Source organism: Schistocerca serialis, chromosome 5 (assembly GCF_023864345.2).
Source record: "Schistocerca serialis cubense isolate TAMUIC-IGC-003099 chromosome 5, iqSchSeri2.2, whole genome shotgun sequence".
Lineage (NCBI taxonomy): Eukaryota > Metazoa > Arthropoda > Insecta > Orthoptera > Acrididae > Schistocerca > Schistocerca serialis.
In genome coordinates this window covers 503,652,884-503,671,555 of record NC_064642.1, presented here as the reverse complement: position 1 = coordinate 503,671,555, position 18,672 = coordinate 503,652,884, and the positions used below count along the sequence as shown (strand labels likewise).

At 38.1% G+C, this 18,672-nt stretch overlaps 1 protein-coding gene across 1 annotated transcript in view; it reads right to left on the bottom strand.

Moving 5' to 3' along the window:
• Positions 1-18,672, bottom strand: part of LOC126481474 (alpha-L-iduronidase) — a 247,787-nt gene that overhangs the window by 81,035 nt on the left and 148,080 nt on the right. The window contains exons 6-9 of the mRNA XM_050105252.1: positions 17,342-17,437; positions 16,498-16,780; positions 6,215-6,418; positions 1,705-1,833 (exon numbers count right to left, since the gene is read on the bottom strand). Coding sequence (XP_049961209.1) covers positions 1,705-1,833; positions 6,215-6,418; positions 16,498-16,780; positions 17,342-17,437 — 712 coding nt within the window. The remainder of the gene's footprint in view (positions 1-1,704; positions 1,834-6,214; positions 6,419-16,497; positions 16,781-17,341; positions 17,438-18,672) is intronic.

Sequence of the window (18,672 nt, the reverse complement as noted above, 5' to 3'; positions counted from 1 at the left end):
AGGAGGATACAAGATGACTTGGACTGGATTTGTGATTGGTGTAATGAATGGCAGCTAACTCTAAATATAGGTAAATGTAAATTAATGCAGATGAATAGGAAAAAGAATCCCATAATGTTTGAATACTCCATTAGTAGTGTAGCACTTGACACAGTCACGTCGATTAAATATTTGGGCGTAACATTGCAGAGCGATATGAAGTGGGACAAGTATGTAATGGCAGTTGTGGGGAAGGCAGATAGTCGTCTTTGTTCATTGGTAGAATTTTGGGAAGATGTGGTTCATCTGTAAAGGAGACCACTTATAAAACACTAATACAACCTATTCTTGAGTACTGCTTGAGCGTTTGGGATCCCTATCAGGTCAGATTAAGGGAGGACATAGAAGCAATTCAGAGGCAGGCTGCTAGATTTGTTACTGGTAGGTTTGATCATCACGCGAGTGTTACAGAAATGCTTCAGGAACGTGGGTGGGAGTCTCTAGTGGAAAGGAGGCATTCTTTTCGTGAATCGCTACTGAGGAAATTTAGAGAACCGGCATTTGAGACTAATTGCAGTACAATTTTACTGCCGCCAACTTATATTTCGCGGAAAGGCCACAAAGATAAGATAAGAGAGATTAGGGCTTGTACAGAGGCATATAGGCAGTCATTTTTCCCTCGTTCTGTTCGTGAGTGGAACAGGGAGAGAAGATGCTAGTTTTGGTACGAGGTACCTTCCGCCACGCACCGTATGGTGGATTGCGGAGTATGTATGTAGATTTAGATGTAGATGTAGATGTAGTATATCAGCTCCACTGCTTTTCAGGGCTGTTTTGAACTATGGGATTTTGCTGTGAATACTTCAACATTTAATTATTAGGATTTTAATTTTTTCATCCAAGGGGTTGTTTCTTTGGGTCTTACACTATTTTTTCTGGGTCTCATACAGCTGTCATTATCTGGATTGGATGAAGAGTCACTTAAGCTATAAAGCCCTTGTGTCCGCTAAACACACTATCAGCCACCTGAAAAGGATGAAGTGTAATGTACCTCTGAACTACTTAAGAGTTCTCTATAGTACTAACCTCTATGGTGTGAGGTGAGTCCAGGAGGTCAAAGGTAAGCTTTGTATTACATTTATGATACATTAATCACTATTTCTTTACACATTTCTTCTATGGTAGTTACTGAAGGCTTTGCACATTACTCTCTTGACAGCTAAACATCTTTCATGTAGCATCTCTGGGTCTATAGCCCCTTGATTTGTTTCACACCTATTGTGTACTGTTCTGCTATGTTCATATCTATCCAGTGCTTGTCAATCATTCTTTTAACCTTGAGACACATTTCTTCTAGATAGTCCTTTTCAGAGGTAAATACATACTTATTTTCTCTTTGTGAAACAATATGGCTCCCTCTTTATCCTGCTTATGGAACATGTAAATCTTTTCAGATGTTTTAGTTGTCCTTTGTTCTTATATTCATACAATTATTGTTGCTACAAATACCTAAAGTTCACTGATGCTAGGGACACCAACAAAGAGGTCAGTTCTAATTACTGCCTTGGGATCTAATTTATCCCCATGATGAGTGGGCTTCTGAGAAAATATTTAGCATTATTCCTAAGAGACAAAGAGTTTTTTAGCAAAAAATGTGATACTAGAACTTAACAAGCAGTTAGAATGTTCACAAGAAAAGAAGAAATAACTTAATTACTTACTTACTTTTTGTCTGGTTCTAACAACCTAGATCTCATTTCAGCCTTTCCAAGCAGGGATAAGAGTCCCATAACTGCATACACAGGTTTCTGGAAGAATTGCTGGTGAGGAGGTGTAGTTCCACTCATCTGAAATCTTTATATTGAGATTTCCATTTACAAAAACATTCTAATAGAAGATACGTGCAGGGGGTATAAGGCATGGATCTTTTAAGGCATATGTAATACATTTCTAATGTTTTACTTATACTGGTGGTATTCACAATGCAAAATCATTTTTTCTGATTTTTGTATTACTTCTAAATATTTGGTGCAGCAGAACCTGTCATGGTTTAGCAATATCGGAATTTCTGTGATAGTCTTTAGAAATAGACTGTTCAAACCAAATTCTAAGTCTACTTACATTCAGGTGACTGTTGCAAGGTGAAGACAAGATAGTTGCAATTGGTCTTGTTCCTAAAGAAAGGAAGGTTACAGGTTCACCATATTACTTGATTTTTTTCTTTCACCCGAAACTTGAAAGTTTGTGTATCTCTTCTGTTTTATGGCAACACAAAGTAGCACAATGAGGTATTTATAATATTTGACCAACTTCTTGCTATTTTATTCCTTAAAATTCATCAATAAATTGCACTATAACTACAGAAAACAGACTTCATTATCTTATTTACTGATTGTGTAACTTTTGCCTTCTTTCCCTATCAGCATAATTCAGTCATTGAATTTGTGACAATGGATCACAGTACAAAACTATTTTTGAGTTGTAAGGAAAACTATCTTGAGCAGCTAGTTCAGAGACCACTCACAATGGAGATATTTTAGACCTTGTAGCTACAAACAGGTAAGATCTTGTGTAATTCTCCATCCTTTCCCAGCGATCTGTTGACATCTTGGATATTCAGGAATCCAGCCGGATGTTCGCGTCGTTCTCGCATGATATTTCAACAGCATGCCTCGCTGTCTTCTTCAGGTGCTACCTGTCTCAGGTAGCACCTGAAGAAGACACCGAGGCATTCTGTTGAAATATCGTGCGAGAACGACGCGAACATCCGGCTGGATTCCAGAATATCCAAGATGTCAGGTAAGATCTTATCGACAGCAGCAGCGTAGAGACAGGGATTAGTGACCATGATGTCATCACAGTGACTATGGTTCCTAAAGTTAAAAATCAATCAAGAAGGGTAGGAAAGTATTTCTCTTAGAAAGAGAAGGTAAGCAGACGTTAGCATCCAACTTAAGACAATTAGCTGACATCATTAAGTTACAATATGATGGACATAGAGGAATCATATGCAGAGTTTAAAAGGAAATACTGCTCTGGAACTATGTGCAGACTAAAAGTATTATGGGTGGAAAATATCCACATGGTTAAACAATGAAATTCAGAAAATCCTGAGGATGCAAAAGCTGTTGCACTCTCAGTTCAAAAGACATCATTGAAATTACAACAGGATAAATTTAGTACAGATTCATGCATCCGTAATAAGATTGATTCACAAAACATACAACAAGTACTACTGTTATATCTTAGCAAAAGATCTCACTGAGAACACGAGAAATATAAAATCTCTGATTGAGTCTAAGGCTTCTATCCAGTCACTCATTGACCAGTCTGGTGTGGCAGTAGAAGTCAGGAAAAGGAAAGCTAAAGTTTTAAATGTTGTGTCCAAGATTAAATCCCAATTCAATTTCACAAAGTGTATTCTATGGCATTGGCCCCTTACTTCTTAAGTAAGAGAACCCGGTACAATGTACTCGATGGCAAGGATGTAATCCAGAATGTCCTAGGGAACTGTGATAGGACAGCTGTTACACGTAAATGATCTGGAGGATAGGATGACTGGCAATCTGCAGCTGTTTGCTGATGATGCTGTGATGTGTAGGAAGGTGTTGTTGTTGAGTTTCTGGAGGACACAAGATGACTTAGGCAAAATTTGTAGCTGGAGTGATGAATGGCAGCTAGCTCTAAATGTAGAAAAATGTAAGTTCATGCAGATGAATGGGAAAAACAATCTCATAATATTTGAATACAGTATTAGTAGTGTGCTGCTTGACAGTACCACATTGATTAAATATCTAGGTGTAAAGTGACATGGAATGGAGTAAGCATTTAAGCATTGTAATAAGAAAGGTGAATGACAGTAGGGATTGTAGTAGGGAATGTGGTGGTTGACTGGGACCTTGACAAAGAGTGTGCCTGCCCTCGTGTTTCCATGCAGTCCAACATCGGCCACTGTCACATCTGAATCCCACCACAAGTGCATGATTTAATCCAGCAGCCAAATAGAGATTCTTTCAAACTCTAACTGATGCTGATAACACTGTCTCACATGAATATGTGGCATCTTCATGTCCTTCACAGTGATCACTCAACATCTGATGCTGTTCATGCCCCTTAGTGCCCTACCACAGGCTCTGTTGTGGGGCAGCAGGTTTAATGTGATGATGTTTGTTTATTTCTGTCTTTGCCATCTTTCTCACATGAGTCTGGCAACTATTTTTGTGGTCAGCCAGAAAGCAATGGAGAGCATACTGACCTTAGTTTCCAGTCTGCTCGGCCACATTTTGGTCCAGCCCCCTGAAAGAAACGTTTCTATTCTCTTTCTACTTAGCGGGGATCAGCACTATGATTATAAATGAAGGTATAAAGTTCTAGTTCAAACATATATTGAGTAAAGTATTTCACACACAACACTTTGAAAATCACTATGTTCAAATGACAGTAAATCTCTATATTCTAAACAGCATAACTAGCAGTTCAGAGGTGACTTCTATGGTACATTCCTACCACATTGTCTTTCACCCTGACTAACAATACTTAAATAAGCGTTTGAAATAAATGCTCGCCACAAATGTGGAAATAATATTCACCACTTGCCACATAGATTTATAATTATCACAGATGACACATGAACAGTTACTTTAGTGAAATCTAAACAATCCAGGATGGTGTACAGTCCTCATGAGTTCACTATGAGTTATTACAGAAAATACGCGTTTTATCACAGTCCTTCTCTAACGTCATGCGAGGCAAAGCGCAATCCGACATTTAACAGACACGATTCTTACAGTGGCTGAGTCCAAAATGAACCTTTTGCCTGCCTCTTGAGCTGTATTTATGTATGTGATGCAGTGGATGGCTGAGGGAATATCTGATGTCATCTGCCTTATGCACGCAGCAGCAGCCTCTGAACAACTGCTTTCTCGGACACATAATCTTTAATAACAAATTTATGATTTAATTTAGAATCTTCTTAATTTTTACAGGTCTTCTGGTAACATGGTTGAAATCACAGAAAAAGTTTCAGCCCGCTTGAATAAAAACTTTGCCTTCTAGAATTTTTACAGTGGAACTAATGGTAGATAGGTACCTCTGAACTATAACTTTAATAGATCTTGTGTTGGCTGTTATTAATACTATGAGTCTAAAATTTGTTATAGCTCTATTATTTTATCATGGGCTGTAACCAAAATTTTATATCATTAAAATTACAGGTAATTAATCTACTAAAAATGGGTGTATTTTAGTTACAAGTTTTGTTTTCCTTAAATTACTCTATAACTATAAGAGGTGGTTTAACATGGTTAACATGGTCTCTTAGTTATTATTTTTAGATTGAACTGAAGCATAAAACAAACTTTTACGTTTCTAAGGCTAATATTTAGTGCCTTCAATTTTTCTTAAAAATGGGGATCCTGCCTGTAATTTTAATTCTTTTACTTTGAAACTTGCATCACTTATTTATGACATCTATAGGCACATTCTGACCAAATTCTGGCTTTCTAGCTTTATTAGCTTGATATTTAAAACATTATTACAATAAAATATATATTGACAAAGTTTGAATATAAAATTTTGACTTTTAATTTTACTTTTAATTATGGTGCAATAGTTGTGCGCTACACACGGACACATTAAGATGACGTGGTGCTACCAGCAGTGAACTGGGGTAAGTCCCGGCACACTTACTTGCCTCTGTATCTCACTCATGATACAGTGCTTGTTTCACTTCACTGTATATTCAGGGCACTAATATTGTGTTGATCGTAAAATTCCTTTCTTTGTTATTTTCATGTTTATCGCATGTAAACAAAAGTTTTCAGCATGTATGATCCAATTAATCCTACTAAGAGTCATATTTTAATCAATGAATGAGGGATTTAATTAAGCCTTTCTTCATTTCAAATGTTTCAAAATGTATGTCCAAATTAACTTAAGAATAACATATTACATCATTTTTGGTAGTTGATTATATGCAGTTCTGTAACAAAAAATACTTCATATTATAGACCACCCTACTTGTGTCTGTAAGTGGAACAAAAATTATCATAAAAGTATGATCATTTTGGAACATAAGATCATAAAAAATACTGCACACAAAAGTATTTTTCAGTAATTTTATTTAGACACTTTTCACCTGTCTAGTTTATGTTTTGCTTTTGCTTCGTTATTAGAACAGGAAAACTATTTACATTAATAAAACAAAACTTAGGAAATATAGATAAAACATCCGTACCTTGCCAACAAACTGCGTTGAGTGAAACTATGAGGCTGTGAACTCAGAAAGCCATTATCATTGCTAATGAATGACAGTGGTAATTTCAGTTCATCAATTACTTTGATTTGAAAGTTGGAAATTATGTGAGTTATCATTGCTGCATACCGCACATCACTTCTCCATTCCTCATCTTTCCACCATCCAGACAGTGGATCAGCTTCACTGCTCATGCAAAAAAATCAAAAGATACAAAATAAACTGTAATTTGAATGGGATACACAAACAATCACTCTGTTTTTAAAGAATTTCTGGTTTGTCTTTACATGAAAGTCTGAAATTTCTATTCTTATTTTTAAAAAATGCCTAGAAATCTAAATCTGTATGTATACTATTATCATACCATCCACTACAGCAAATGTCAGAAGATTGAAAACAAAACTTCAAATGATACTTATATCAAGAAAACTGTTTTCAGTCTTGGTATAAAATATGCTGATATACATTGATAATCTACTAATAATAATTTTAAGCTTGAGACTGAAACTCATACAGTAACCACTTATAAATATTCTAATTACAGTATATTATATTTTTCAGGGTGACTACCTGAAACTTCATTTGTATATTAAGTGTATGCAGTAGTTTAATCCCTTGGAGAATTATAAAACCCTTAATAGATCCTACGTCTCAAATTATGTCTGTGTCGATCGTTTTAACTTCAAACAGTGGGTATACGACAGATCATAAAGGGTCATTCATACACTCCTGGAAATGGAAAAAAGAACACATTGACACCGGTGTGTCAGACCCACCATACTTGCTCCGGACACTGCGAGAGGGCTGTACAAGCAATGATCACACGCACGGCACAGCGGACACACCAGGAACCGCGGTGTTGGCCGTCGAATGGCGCTAGCTGCACAGCATTTGTGCACCGCCGCCGTCAGTGTCAGCCAGTTTGCCGTGGCATACGGAGCTCCATCGCAGTCTTTAACACTGGTAGCAAGCCGCGACAGCGTGGACGTGAACCGTATGTGCAGTTGACGGACTTTGAGCGAGGGCGTATAGTGGGCATGCGGGAGGCCGGGTGGACGTACCGCCGAATTGCTCAACACGTGGGGCGTGAGGTCTCTACAGTACATCGATGTTGTCGCCAGTGGTCGGCGGAAGGTGCACGTGCCCGTTGACCTGGGACTGGACCGCAGCGACGCACGGATGCACGCCAAGACCGTAGGATCCTACGCAGTGCCGTAGGGGACCGCACCGCCACTTCCCAGCAAATTAGGGACACTGTTGCTCCTGGGGTATCGGCGAGGACCATTCGCAACCGTCTCCATGAAGCTGGGCTACGGTCCCGCACACCGTTAGGCCGTCTTCCGCTCACGCCCCAACATCGTGCAGCCCGCCTCCAGTGGTGTCGCGACAGGCGTGAATGGAGGGACGAATGGAGACGTGTCGTCTTCAGAGATGAGAGTCGCTTCTGTCTTGGTGCCAATGATGGTCGTATGCGTGTTTGGCGCCGTGCAGGTGAGCACCACAATCAGGACTGCATACGACCGAGACACACAGGGCCAACACCCGGCATCATGGTGTGGGGAGCGATCTCCTACACTGGCCGTACACCACTGGTGATCGTTGAGGGGACACTGAATAGTGCACGGTACATCCAAACCGTCATCGAACCCATCGTTCTACCATTCCTAGACCGGCAAGGGAACTTGCTGTTCCAACAGGACAATGCACGTCCGCATGTATCCCGTGCCACCCAACGTGCTCTAGAAGGTGTAAGTCAACTACCCTGGCCAGCAAGATCTCCGGATCTGTCCCCCATTGAGCATGTTTGGGACTGGAAGAAGCGTCGTCTCACGCGGTCTGCACGTCCAGCACGAACGCTGGTCCAACTGAGGCGCCAGATGGAAATGGCATGGCAAGCCGTTCCACAGGACTACATCCAGCATCTCTACGATCGTCTCCATGGGAGAATAGCAGCCTGCATTGCTGCAAAAGGTGGATATACACTGTACTAGTGCCGACATTGTGCATGCTCTGTTGCCTGTGTCTATGTGCCTGTGGTTCTGTCAGTGTGATCATGTGATGTATCTGACCCCAGGAATGTGTCAATAAAGTTTCCCCTTCCTGGGACAATGAATTCACGGTGTTCTTATTTCAATTTCCAGGAGTGTATTTATGTAGAATGTAAAACAAATAATGAACTGGTCATTATAAAGGTGTCCCTCTTCTTCCCTTTAAAGCTAAGGAGGTTAGCACTGAATGAGGGCAAACACAAGACATATTCCTCAAGGGGATAGCTCCCAACATTCAAGCACAGTACACCGCTGTACAGAAGTATGATTTCATACCAAAAGAAATAGTTAACATTTAAAAACAGATTTTTCTGTTGCCTTTATATAGTTCCTTCATATATTAATAAATAAAACTTAATTTAAGAGACAATGAAAAAATAAATTGTATATGTTCATTTAATATTATGTTAGCATTCTGCATCATAAAATCATTGATTTCCAACATTTTAAATTTTGTCATATTTATACCTTTCTTTATTATTTGAAGAATGTCACATTTTACATAAAATAGTTTCCCATTAGCAAGTACATTTTAACAGTTGATCCTGTCTTAAGTAGTCTCCAGATTTTCTTCATCCTACCAAGTATATCCTAGGTTCTTGAGACAGCAATGTAAACCTGTGTGATGAAGTTCATGGAAAACAAGTATATATTGACCCTTCACCAGTTTGGGTTTTGAAAAAGAGATAAGTATATATTGACCCTTCACCAGTTTGGGTTTTGAAAAAGAGATCAATTAATGGAGCCCTATATTTCATTTCTAAATTAAGGTTATAGTATGCTCTGTGACAGAAAGCATACAACAGAAGTATTCCTTGATATCAAAAAGTCACTAGATCTGATCAGTTTTGAATTATTCATGAAGAAGCTGCTACAGTATGGAATTAGGGGAAAATACAATAACTGGTTCAAATGTCATCTCTAAGACTGAGATAAAAGAGTTGTAAGTACTTCAAAAAATTTGGAAACCACACAGTCAAAGGAGCAAGACATGAGACAAGGTATTCCTGAATATTCCACACCTGGTCTACCACCTTCTATTACATTTACCAATGATCTGCCCCAAAGCATAGAGAAAAGTCTACCAGTAATGTCTGCTGATGACACCAAAATTCAAATCACTGTGATAATGAACCCTATAACACAATTTCTGATACAAACTCTAAGCCAGGAAATTGTTAAACATAAAAAACTGTTACTAAACATAGACAAAACCTTGTATAAAAGTGTTCACTCATCATATACAGGTTCATGAGAGACAGATAATGTCAATTTGAAAATGTGCCTGCAGACCAGGATGTAACCACAAAGTTCCTAGCAATCTGGATAAATGACATTCTACGGCAGGACATATATAAAAAAAATTAGTACATAGGCTAAGGAGTTCATGCTATACATTTAATATTCTGAGTAGAGGCTGTGATAATGAAACACTAAAGTGTGCACACTTTGAACTTGTATACCCAGTACTCATGCATTCCATTCCATTTTTGGTTGTCTCACATGGAGAGATATTTAATATGCAGAAGAGGATAGTCAAGATAATGAAATAAATGTCTCGCTTCTTCACTGCTAAACATCTATATCTGGAACCCAATATCCTGCAAGTGTTGTCTATTTATACACACATTTACAAGAATCTACACCACTTTTTTGTATATACTGTATCCAACACCATAAAAAACATCATTCCAGTTATGTCAAAATCTATTTAAAGGACACAGCAGCATAAGGCACACATTAGTTCTATATAGCAAGCTACCCAAAAGCTTAAAGTCAAACAGAGAAGATTCAATGCAAAAGTAAAAATACAGCTTTGGAAGAACTGGTTCCATACAGCAGAAGAAATTATGAATGCCAGTCTCAAATAATCAAGTTAAATATTTTATTATGTACCAGAAGTGTATAGATGATTTAGTTCATTCTACAGATGTAACTGTTTTTATTATTATGAGTCTAAAATAAGCAAGTTAAATGTTTTTCTAAATACCATAAGCTTTTAGCAGATTTACTTCTCTCTACAAATGTAAATTGTCTTTCCTTGTTATGAGTTAATTATAACATTTATACAAATTGTAATTGTGACTTGTTACATACCCTTCTGTAATAACACAAACAGATTTCTCAGAACAATAAAAATCAAATCAAATCTAGTCAAATCAAATGCCAGAACTAATTGTCACAGCTCTGATCAAATGATCTACATGTAATTTTCCAGAGCACTTGCATGTGAACCTTTTCAGCACATCATGTCACAGATTTGATTTTCTGTTGAATAAGACGCTACTATTATTATTATGAAATGTGTCTCACTGTCATTCAATGCAGCCTCCATTTGGTGAGTAGAGTTATAAATTCTTATAGATTTTTAAAAATCAGGAATTCTCTTGAATGATTTGGCTAATTTAAAATTGCAGCCAGTAAAGAAAAGTGTCAACTATGACACAAGTATTTCTGCACAAAATTTCAAGAATTATTTACTGCTTAATATTATGAAATGTTCATTTACAACAGTCAGTGTGCTACAAATACTACAAAGATATGCACTGTGAGGGAGTACCTTATTCATAATAGTGGATTAAATGAGATACATAGCAGTGAGTGAAATCAACTATCAAAAGGAATGAATTTTTGTCTAAGCTTACTTCTCATTAGACATCATGTTAACAGTCTCCTTGCCTTCTTTAGCTCCATATAAAGAGATTGCAGTTCCAGAAGACAAGATATCTTAAAAGTGCTTAGTTTAATTGCTTGCTGAACCACACTTACTTGCAACACACTCCTGCCCACCCTGTCCCTCCCTCTCTCCCAAAAAAACCTCCATCCGAAGTACCCTCCATCCCCTACCCATAAGTCCTTGAGTTTCAATTCTGACTGTCTCTTGTGTCCAGAGGATATCAGTGATGATATGAAACTTCCTGGCAGATTAAAACTGTGTGCCCGACCGAGACTCGAACTCGGGACCTTTGCCTTTCGCGGGCAAGTGGTCTACCATCTGAGCTACCGAAGCACGACTCACGCCCGGTACTCACAGCTTTACTTTGCCCGCGAAAGGCAAAGGTCCCGAGTTTGAGTCTCGGTCGGGCACACAGTTTTAATCTGCCAGGAAGTTTCATATCAGCGCACACTCCACTGCAGAGTGGATATCTCATTCTGGAAACATCCCCCAGGCTGTGGCTAAGCCATGTCTCCACAATATCCTTTCTTTCAGGAGTGCTAGTTCTGCAACGTTCGCAGGAGAGCTTCTGTAAAGTTTGGAAGGTAGGAGACGAGGTACTGGCAGAAGTAAAGCTGTGAGTACCGGGCGTGAGTCGTGCTTCGGTAGCTCAGTTGGTAGAGCACTTGCCCGCGAAAGGCAAAGGTCCCGAGTTCGAGTCTCGGTCGGGCACACAGTTTTAATCTGCCAGGAAGTTTCATATCAGCGCACACTCCGCTGCAGAGTGAAAATCTCATTCTAGTGAAGATATGATCTTGACACTGAAATCATCATAATGTCTGACACTTTGTGCCATTGTTATTTCATGGCATATGGTCAACCCTCATACTGGCCTATGAGATTTGCATAAATTATTATTTAACAGATACTACTGTATCCAAGGTCAGAATCTGATAATTAGTGTTCAGGCATTTATCAGTCATAAATGTTCCTGTATTATATATATTTTATCAGGGTGTACACGTGGACAAGGAAAAAAAATTCCCGGATTGTTATCGGATTTTTCGGTTAAAAATAAATTTTCTCCTGGGTAAAATACATTTTTTCCATGTTAAGTGGCAGTATACTTTCCCTCAGAACTGTAAAAGTTATAAATTCTTTGAATGGCTATGGTTTTATACACTGGCGTAGAATTTCTCGGCACTATAGAGAACGAAAGTCAGGAGGGGGGAAAAATCTTTGATGTGTACCAACATGTACACTGCATATTTTCGTATTATGAAAGTATAAAAGTGAATTCCACCAAACACTGCATGTTACTTTCCAAAGTCTTGAAATCGAGATTGCGATGTGCTTTTGTAAGCTCACGTCACATGATCTCCCCATCCGACGACAGTGGATATTCAGAGCATAGGACACGTGATGTAGTCAGCTAGCCAACAGGAACATTGTTGTTAAGTGGCACGAACACACAAATAGGAAAAGTTAATGGTTTAAATTAATATACACAGTGTTGCTACAAGAAAAGCAAAGTTTTCACACATAATACTGGTCTCTAAGATTTGTGGGGTCATAGAACCACTGGCTAGCCCCACAATAATATTGCTACCCTACGGCAGTGAGAACAACTGTATCTTTACCAGATCAGTTCTCTGTAGTACACACATGCTACACGCGTTGTATACACACTGCAAGAGTAAAAGTATTCATAGTAAGTGACAGGAATGCGACTGATTATCATCATAATTACCACACCCGCTCTCCACTGCCTATAGATTAAGAAGCTCCAAGAGAAGCTAAGTTTTCACATATAATGTTGATCTCTTTTGCACGTGTTACACTTTAAGATATATCACACAAATGTAATTATCTGGGCTCGAAATTCTTCTAATAGTTCGTCCTCAAAGAGTTGAATTTTAAATGAGAGTCAAACACCCTGTGATTTAAGAAATCAGTTTCAGCAGTTGCCAGAGAGCGCCAGATAACAAGCGTCACCATTCTTGCACAGCTATGATAACGTAGGAAGCCCAAATGTTGATACGTGTAAGACATTTAAAGATCTTACATTTTGCCATAAAAGAAACAAAACATCAGAGGATACTCCAAGAGCATCGAGATTATGTGAACCATATTACAATGCATAATTCAGTTTACAGTGCACATTCACATGTCCAGATTCCTCGACCTGACATTAAGCTTTTCAGTGCAGTTTCCTTGGACTACCAGTACTCTACTATCTCATGTTTGGTTCTTTATTATGGCATAATGCCATATGTGCTAGAACATGAAAACGTGCACTTGAAATGCAGTGAACAGTTGAAACTAGCCAATAGCATGGAATTAAACACTTCATTTCAAATAAATTGACTGCCTCACCGGAAAAGATTAATAAAAGCCAAATCTCTTTAACAAACAGACAAAAATAACTTCATTTGGAAATAAAATAAGATCTGAAACTAATAACATTTTAGCCCTCTGTAATTATGTGAATGTATTTTAATTCACTCGATAGCTCCCGGCCACAGAAATCCATTTTGTTTTCATTTGACGTGAGAGCTGTAAATGAAGAGGAAACAGCAAAATCGCTAAACGTAAACACAGGTCACGTTTAGACTACCCAACTCCCCACTACAACTCAGAGTGCTCCACGCATCTGCCCCGGATCTACGGTATTTCTGAATCCCCCCCCCCCGCCCCGCCCCAAGCATTTGAGATAGAATGCCAAAAATTAAAAAAAATTGCCTTTCAAAAAATTTTCATATTGTAGTACATATCTTTCTGAACAATCTGATACATAAAACACATGTTTGAGGTAATGTAAGACATGATATTTGGTCTTCAACATGCCAAAGTGCTGTGCCACATCTCTTCACACAGCATTCTTCTATCGCATGTCACTGTAATTCGCTCTGTGGAATTCAAACATTTATATTTTGTAATGGATGTCATCAAACTATATTCATGACAGTGGGAATTAAAATGTCTTGTGGTGCCTCTCCTGCTTCCAGTCGGCCTACAACTCTTAAAATAAATAAATAAATACAAATAGTATGCAAGACTGGTGTGATTTCTCAATCTGATTACGTGTATTTTGTCACTGTCTGCTAGATTAAATGAAATAGGCCTGTCTAATATTGCAGCAGTTGTAACACACACCAAATAAACGAGACTTTTTTGGCAGAAATGGTCATTTTTATAGCACGACAGCATGTAATTCATGAAGTACCAATATCAGATGCCTATTAGGTCTACTAATAGTAAAAAGCTTTGTTAGTAAATAGTTTCACATTTCATTCATATGCTCCAGCTTCTCAAGCGTGAGATCAAAAAGTAGTAGTAAGAAATTTTTGTGTGAATTTGGAATCATCATAGTCTTCCATAATTTGTGTGATGTCCCCGTTTCTTCTCCCTCCTCATTCGAACAAACAATCTTGTCTTCACTAATTCTGTTACTATTCCTGCCAGTGTTAAGACTCATTCTCTGATTAGCCTCACTAACCCTGCCACAATCATCGGTTTAGTTATCCCACGTTTATTCTCTAGTTAGGCCTTATTACGGTTGTGTAAAATGTGTTTTCTGCGCTATCCCCAGAATTGAACTTCAGCGGCTGCTAACTGGGGACTGTACACAAGTGTAGCGATCTGGCCAAAACTTTTCTGTCAAAATTTCATTTTCTTGCATACACCAAGTAGATAATATGTAATATTTCTTAACTGTTATTCTTGTTTGTCATTTATTTGCACTCTGGTAGTCTAAATCTATGGACTTCGCTAGTAATTATAACAAAGCTGATCATTCACAAACTCCATCAACCACATAGCACACAGCAATTGGCATTCACCAGTTTGGCTTTATTCTGCTCAGCTTGTAAAGCCCTGTCCCCTTTAGTCTGCAGGAAAGTTTATTTCTAGATGTGACCAAGATTCCTCTGGCAGAGACACATACACTATGCATGCATTCAAGAATCAACTTATGATTCATTCAGAAATCAACTTGGAATACATTCAAAAATGTTAAGAAATCAACATCGATGTGTTTCAAAATCATATGAATAATCCACAGACCAACGTGTGCTGGACGCTAGATATTTTGTGAAACAAGGTTTTCTCTCCCCAAGAATATGAATTTGGCGCCCCCACTTGCCCCTCTCCCCTCCCCTCCACCTGAAATTGCCACCTGGGGGAGACATTCTGGTTTGCACCTCCACCCCCCACCAAGGCCCCTAGATCCGGGCTTGGTATGCGTGTGTGAATCTGGCAGCTTGGGCGCGCCAGTAAAGTTTTTACGGGTAGCATTTGGCTGCTTGCTGCTACTGCTTATACAGCTAACAGCCAGACTTCAGTAGCCAGAAGTGGGTGAAGGTACCACTGATATGCACCTCAACTGCGCATGAGCCCGCTCACAACTGTTCGAACGATTGTAATGTAAACAGTTGTGACGTCACGCTCATTGAAGGAAATCTGTTGTTATGAAGCAGTGCATAGTCTTCCTGAGGGCCTTTGACACGTTTTGTTGGTGGCAGACACCTGTATGAGCACTGTGTTTTGTTATTGTATGTGGTGCATTTCCTTTGCAACTGTAGTTTTATTTTCATAATTTCCCTTGTTCATGTTTTATTATTGCAGTATTATTCTGTAGTAATGGGATACAGTAACATCCTCTGTTATAGTATGGGTTCTCACCTGCCGAAATTACAAAAGGTTAACTGAAAACTAAAAAATGAAAAATTCCCAGATTTCTAAAAAATTCCTGGGTTTTTCCCTGTTTTCTCCCTGATGAAAAAATTCCCAGGTTTTTCCCAGATCTGCCAGTTGTCCCAGGTCATATACACCCTGTTTATGACATTTCTTGCTAGATTTTTTCCTGTTTCCAGCATTAATAATATGCTATAGATGGTAAAAAAATTGAATCTCTTGAAATTATGGACTTTTGAGAAAGTATTTCTGATCTTAGCAGGTTGTAAGAAAGAAAATTCTGTAAAACTAATTGTGGTATTTATAAGCTAGTTATTATAAATGTTTACATAAAGTATATCATCTATAGAGTTGAACATATAAAATTTTTCGGGGCTAGGAAACTTAAGTAGCTTAAAATAATGGCCAATCTGGCATTAACAACTCCTTGAAGCAAACAATGTATGTAGGGTTAGCTACAGACAATGAGATATAGTGACTTTTAGGGGAATGGGTTCAACTGCCATGGGTGTTTTAGCTTCCTGAGAACATTAAACTCTACATCTGATTATCAGAATGAATCAATGACTAGTTAAAAATATTGCTCTGCCAATTTCCCTGAAGTTAATAGAAACCATATGATAAATATATTCAGCACAATGAATAGTACATTTTCAAAATGTGAGAATGGCCTGCATAACCAGTAACTTGAGTACAAACAATGTGCTGTAAATGAAATCACATTCACTATGAACTGTTACTGGAGACAGTCAAGTTTTCCCATAAACTGTAATTCCAAGGAAACTATATCCTACATCTCTTAACACACTTTTCCCATTTTTGTAACATTGTTCAATGTAAATCTATTTTCTAAGACAAGTACTTACTCATTGGCTAATGGTATCATTGAAAGCTTGGGAAATTTCTGCCTCAGATCTTTTATTAGATCAACACTTCCTTTAGTCACAAGATTTGCTGTCCTGTTACCTTTCCTATGGAAAGATAAGAAAGACAGTGGACACTCTTTTATTTCACAGTGTTTTAGCAATCCCCAGCAAAGAGGATGGTGAGATTCTGCCTTGAAAAGTCCGGCTGGGGCTCCAACACGAATTTTTTGTCCTGCTGCTCTTGAAATTCCTGCAGTAGTGGCAGAGAAATAATTCATATAACCTGTAAAATTGAAATACTTTCTCAAAACACAAGTCTGAAATTCTTTTTAATAGTTCTTGTTAATGTACTGTAACCTCTTCTGGACAAGAATTTTCACTGAGATCACTTGAAAGATAAAACAGTGACTGTTACACAAAATACATTAATTTTTTCTTAGATGAGACTGTTCATACTGGATGTACAGAATAGTGTGCAAACATTCTGATTCTAAATGCCTGAATGTAAATTTCATGCGCAGTGATACATTCGATAACTGAACAGTTACTTACACAACAGAACTTTTGTAGGATAGACTGCGTAAAGAACATAACATCATACACAAGTTTTTAACATATAACAACATTTCTCCAGCTATATATATAAATACAAATTCAAGCTGTGGATAGTAATACCTCTGTAGAATGGGCTGAAAGCTTTCTTACTGCATTTCAAAACTATTGCTAAGAAAACCACATACACTTATTCTGTAAAGATATGTAAACTCATATATAAATAACAATCTATAGTTGCAAAACAATAGTCAAAATCCATATGTAATTGCAGTCCATATTGTTAACTTACCTGAAAGTGTAAAATTCAGAGTATTATACATTTTCAAGTCAGGCTCATTCCATGTCTCAAATCGCCAATTGGAAACAGTATCCAATCCATATTGACCTGCAAGAATAATTTCAGGGGAATTGCTGCATAAATGGTATTAATACTGAAGCATAGTATATTTAATCAAAGTCTTGGCACAAAGTAACTCAGGCAGTGACTGCAAAAAATACCAACTTTGGATGATACTTTCACTCTGGTTAAAAAAAAAAAAAATAAAAAAAAACCAAATTTATGTTGCAGGTACTGTACCATTCATGTGTATTGCTTCTCCTTTTTAACTGATGAATGGCTGCAGCACCAATAAAAATTAATAATTGTTGGTTTATTATTTTGCACAGCATAGGGTTCTGGCAATTTCCTCTATGGTCATTGAGAATAGCTTTAACAATACAGAATCTCCTTGCACAACTCCTCTTTCAAGTTCTGCTGTCCTGCTTGTGAGGTAACAAGCGAGTTGTGGCGCCCTGGAAATATTTTAAGTTCAGAGTTGGCGGCCACCGCATGGGGTGCGCAGCAGGCCCGACCTCGTTAGTATCTGCGTGGTGGCTCACAACGGCCGAATCATGTGGTCCAGGGAGCATGTGACTGGGAATTCCATGCTGACGCTGTGACGAGGACTGTGCTTTGTGTTGATGAAGGAGATTTGTATGCTGGTAGTGCGAAAGATGGAGGACATTGTGAGACCATAATGCAGGAATTTCGCAGTTTGTATAGAAATTAATAATAGCCAGATGAATCATGATACCTTAGAAAGAAACATGTACATTACCATTATTTGCACAACAATTCTGATGGTGTAATCAGATTTTCAATATCTTTATTAGCTTAAAGTTTAGTATCTGACTGTAAATTATACAAGTAGCACCCAGCAACAAATTTCCTAAATCTAAATGGTTCATCTGATTTTGTCGATCGACATGTCTTTAGAAAGCTATTAGTGTAAACCTAAATTGGTACAAATTACAGGCATGTAACTTGAATAGTACATGAGTTATTGGAGGTCAAAGTGGCCAATTACTATCGATTGTGTCAGGCCATAAGTACACAGTGACACAAAAAAACAGTAGCAGCGTGCTTATAAATATATTTATTAATCTATGTCTTTGTTTATGTCTGATATATGCTATTCATGAAGAAACTGGTCAATTATTTACTGTGTTTTAGTTGGTTAGTTGGTTTGGGGAAGGAGACCAGACAGCGAGGTCATCGGTCTCATCGGATTAGGGAAGGACGGGGAAGGAAATCGGCCGTGCCCTTTGAAAGGAACCATCCCGGCATTTGCCTGGAGCGAT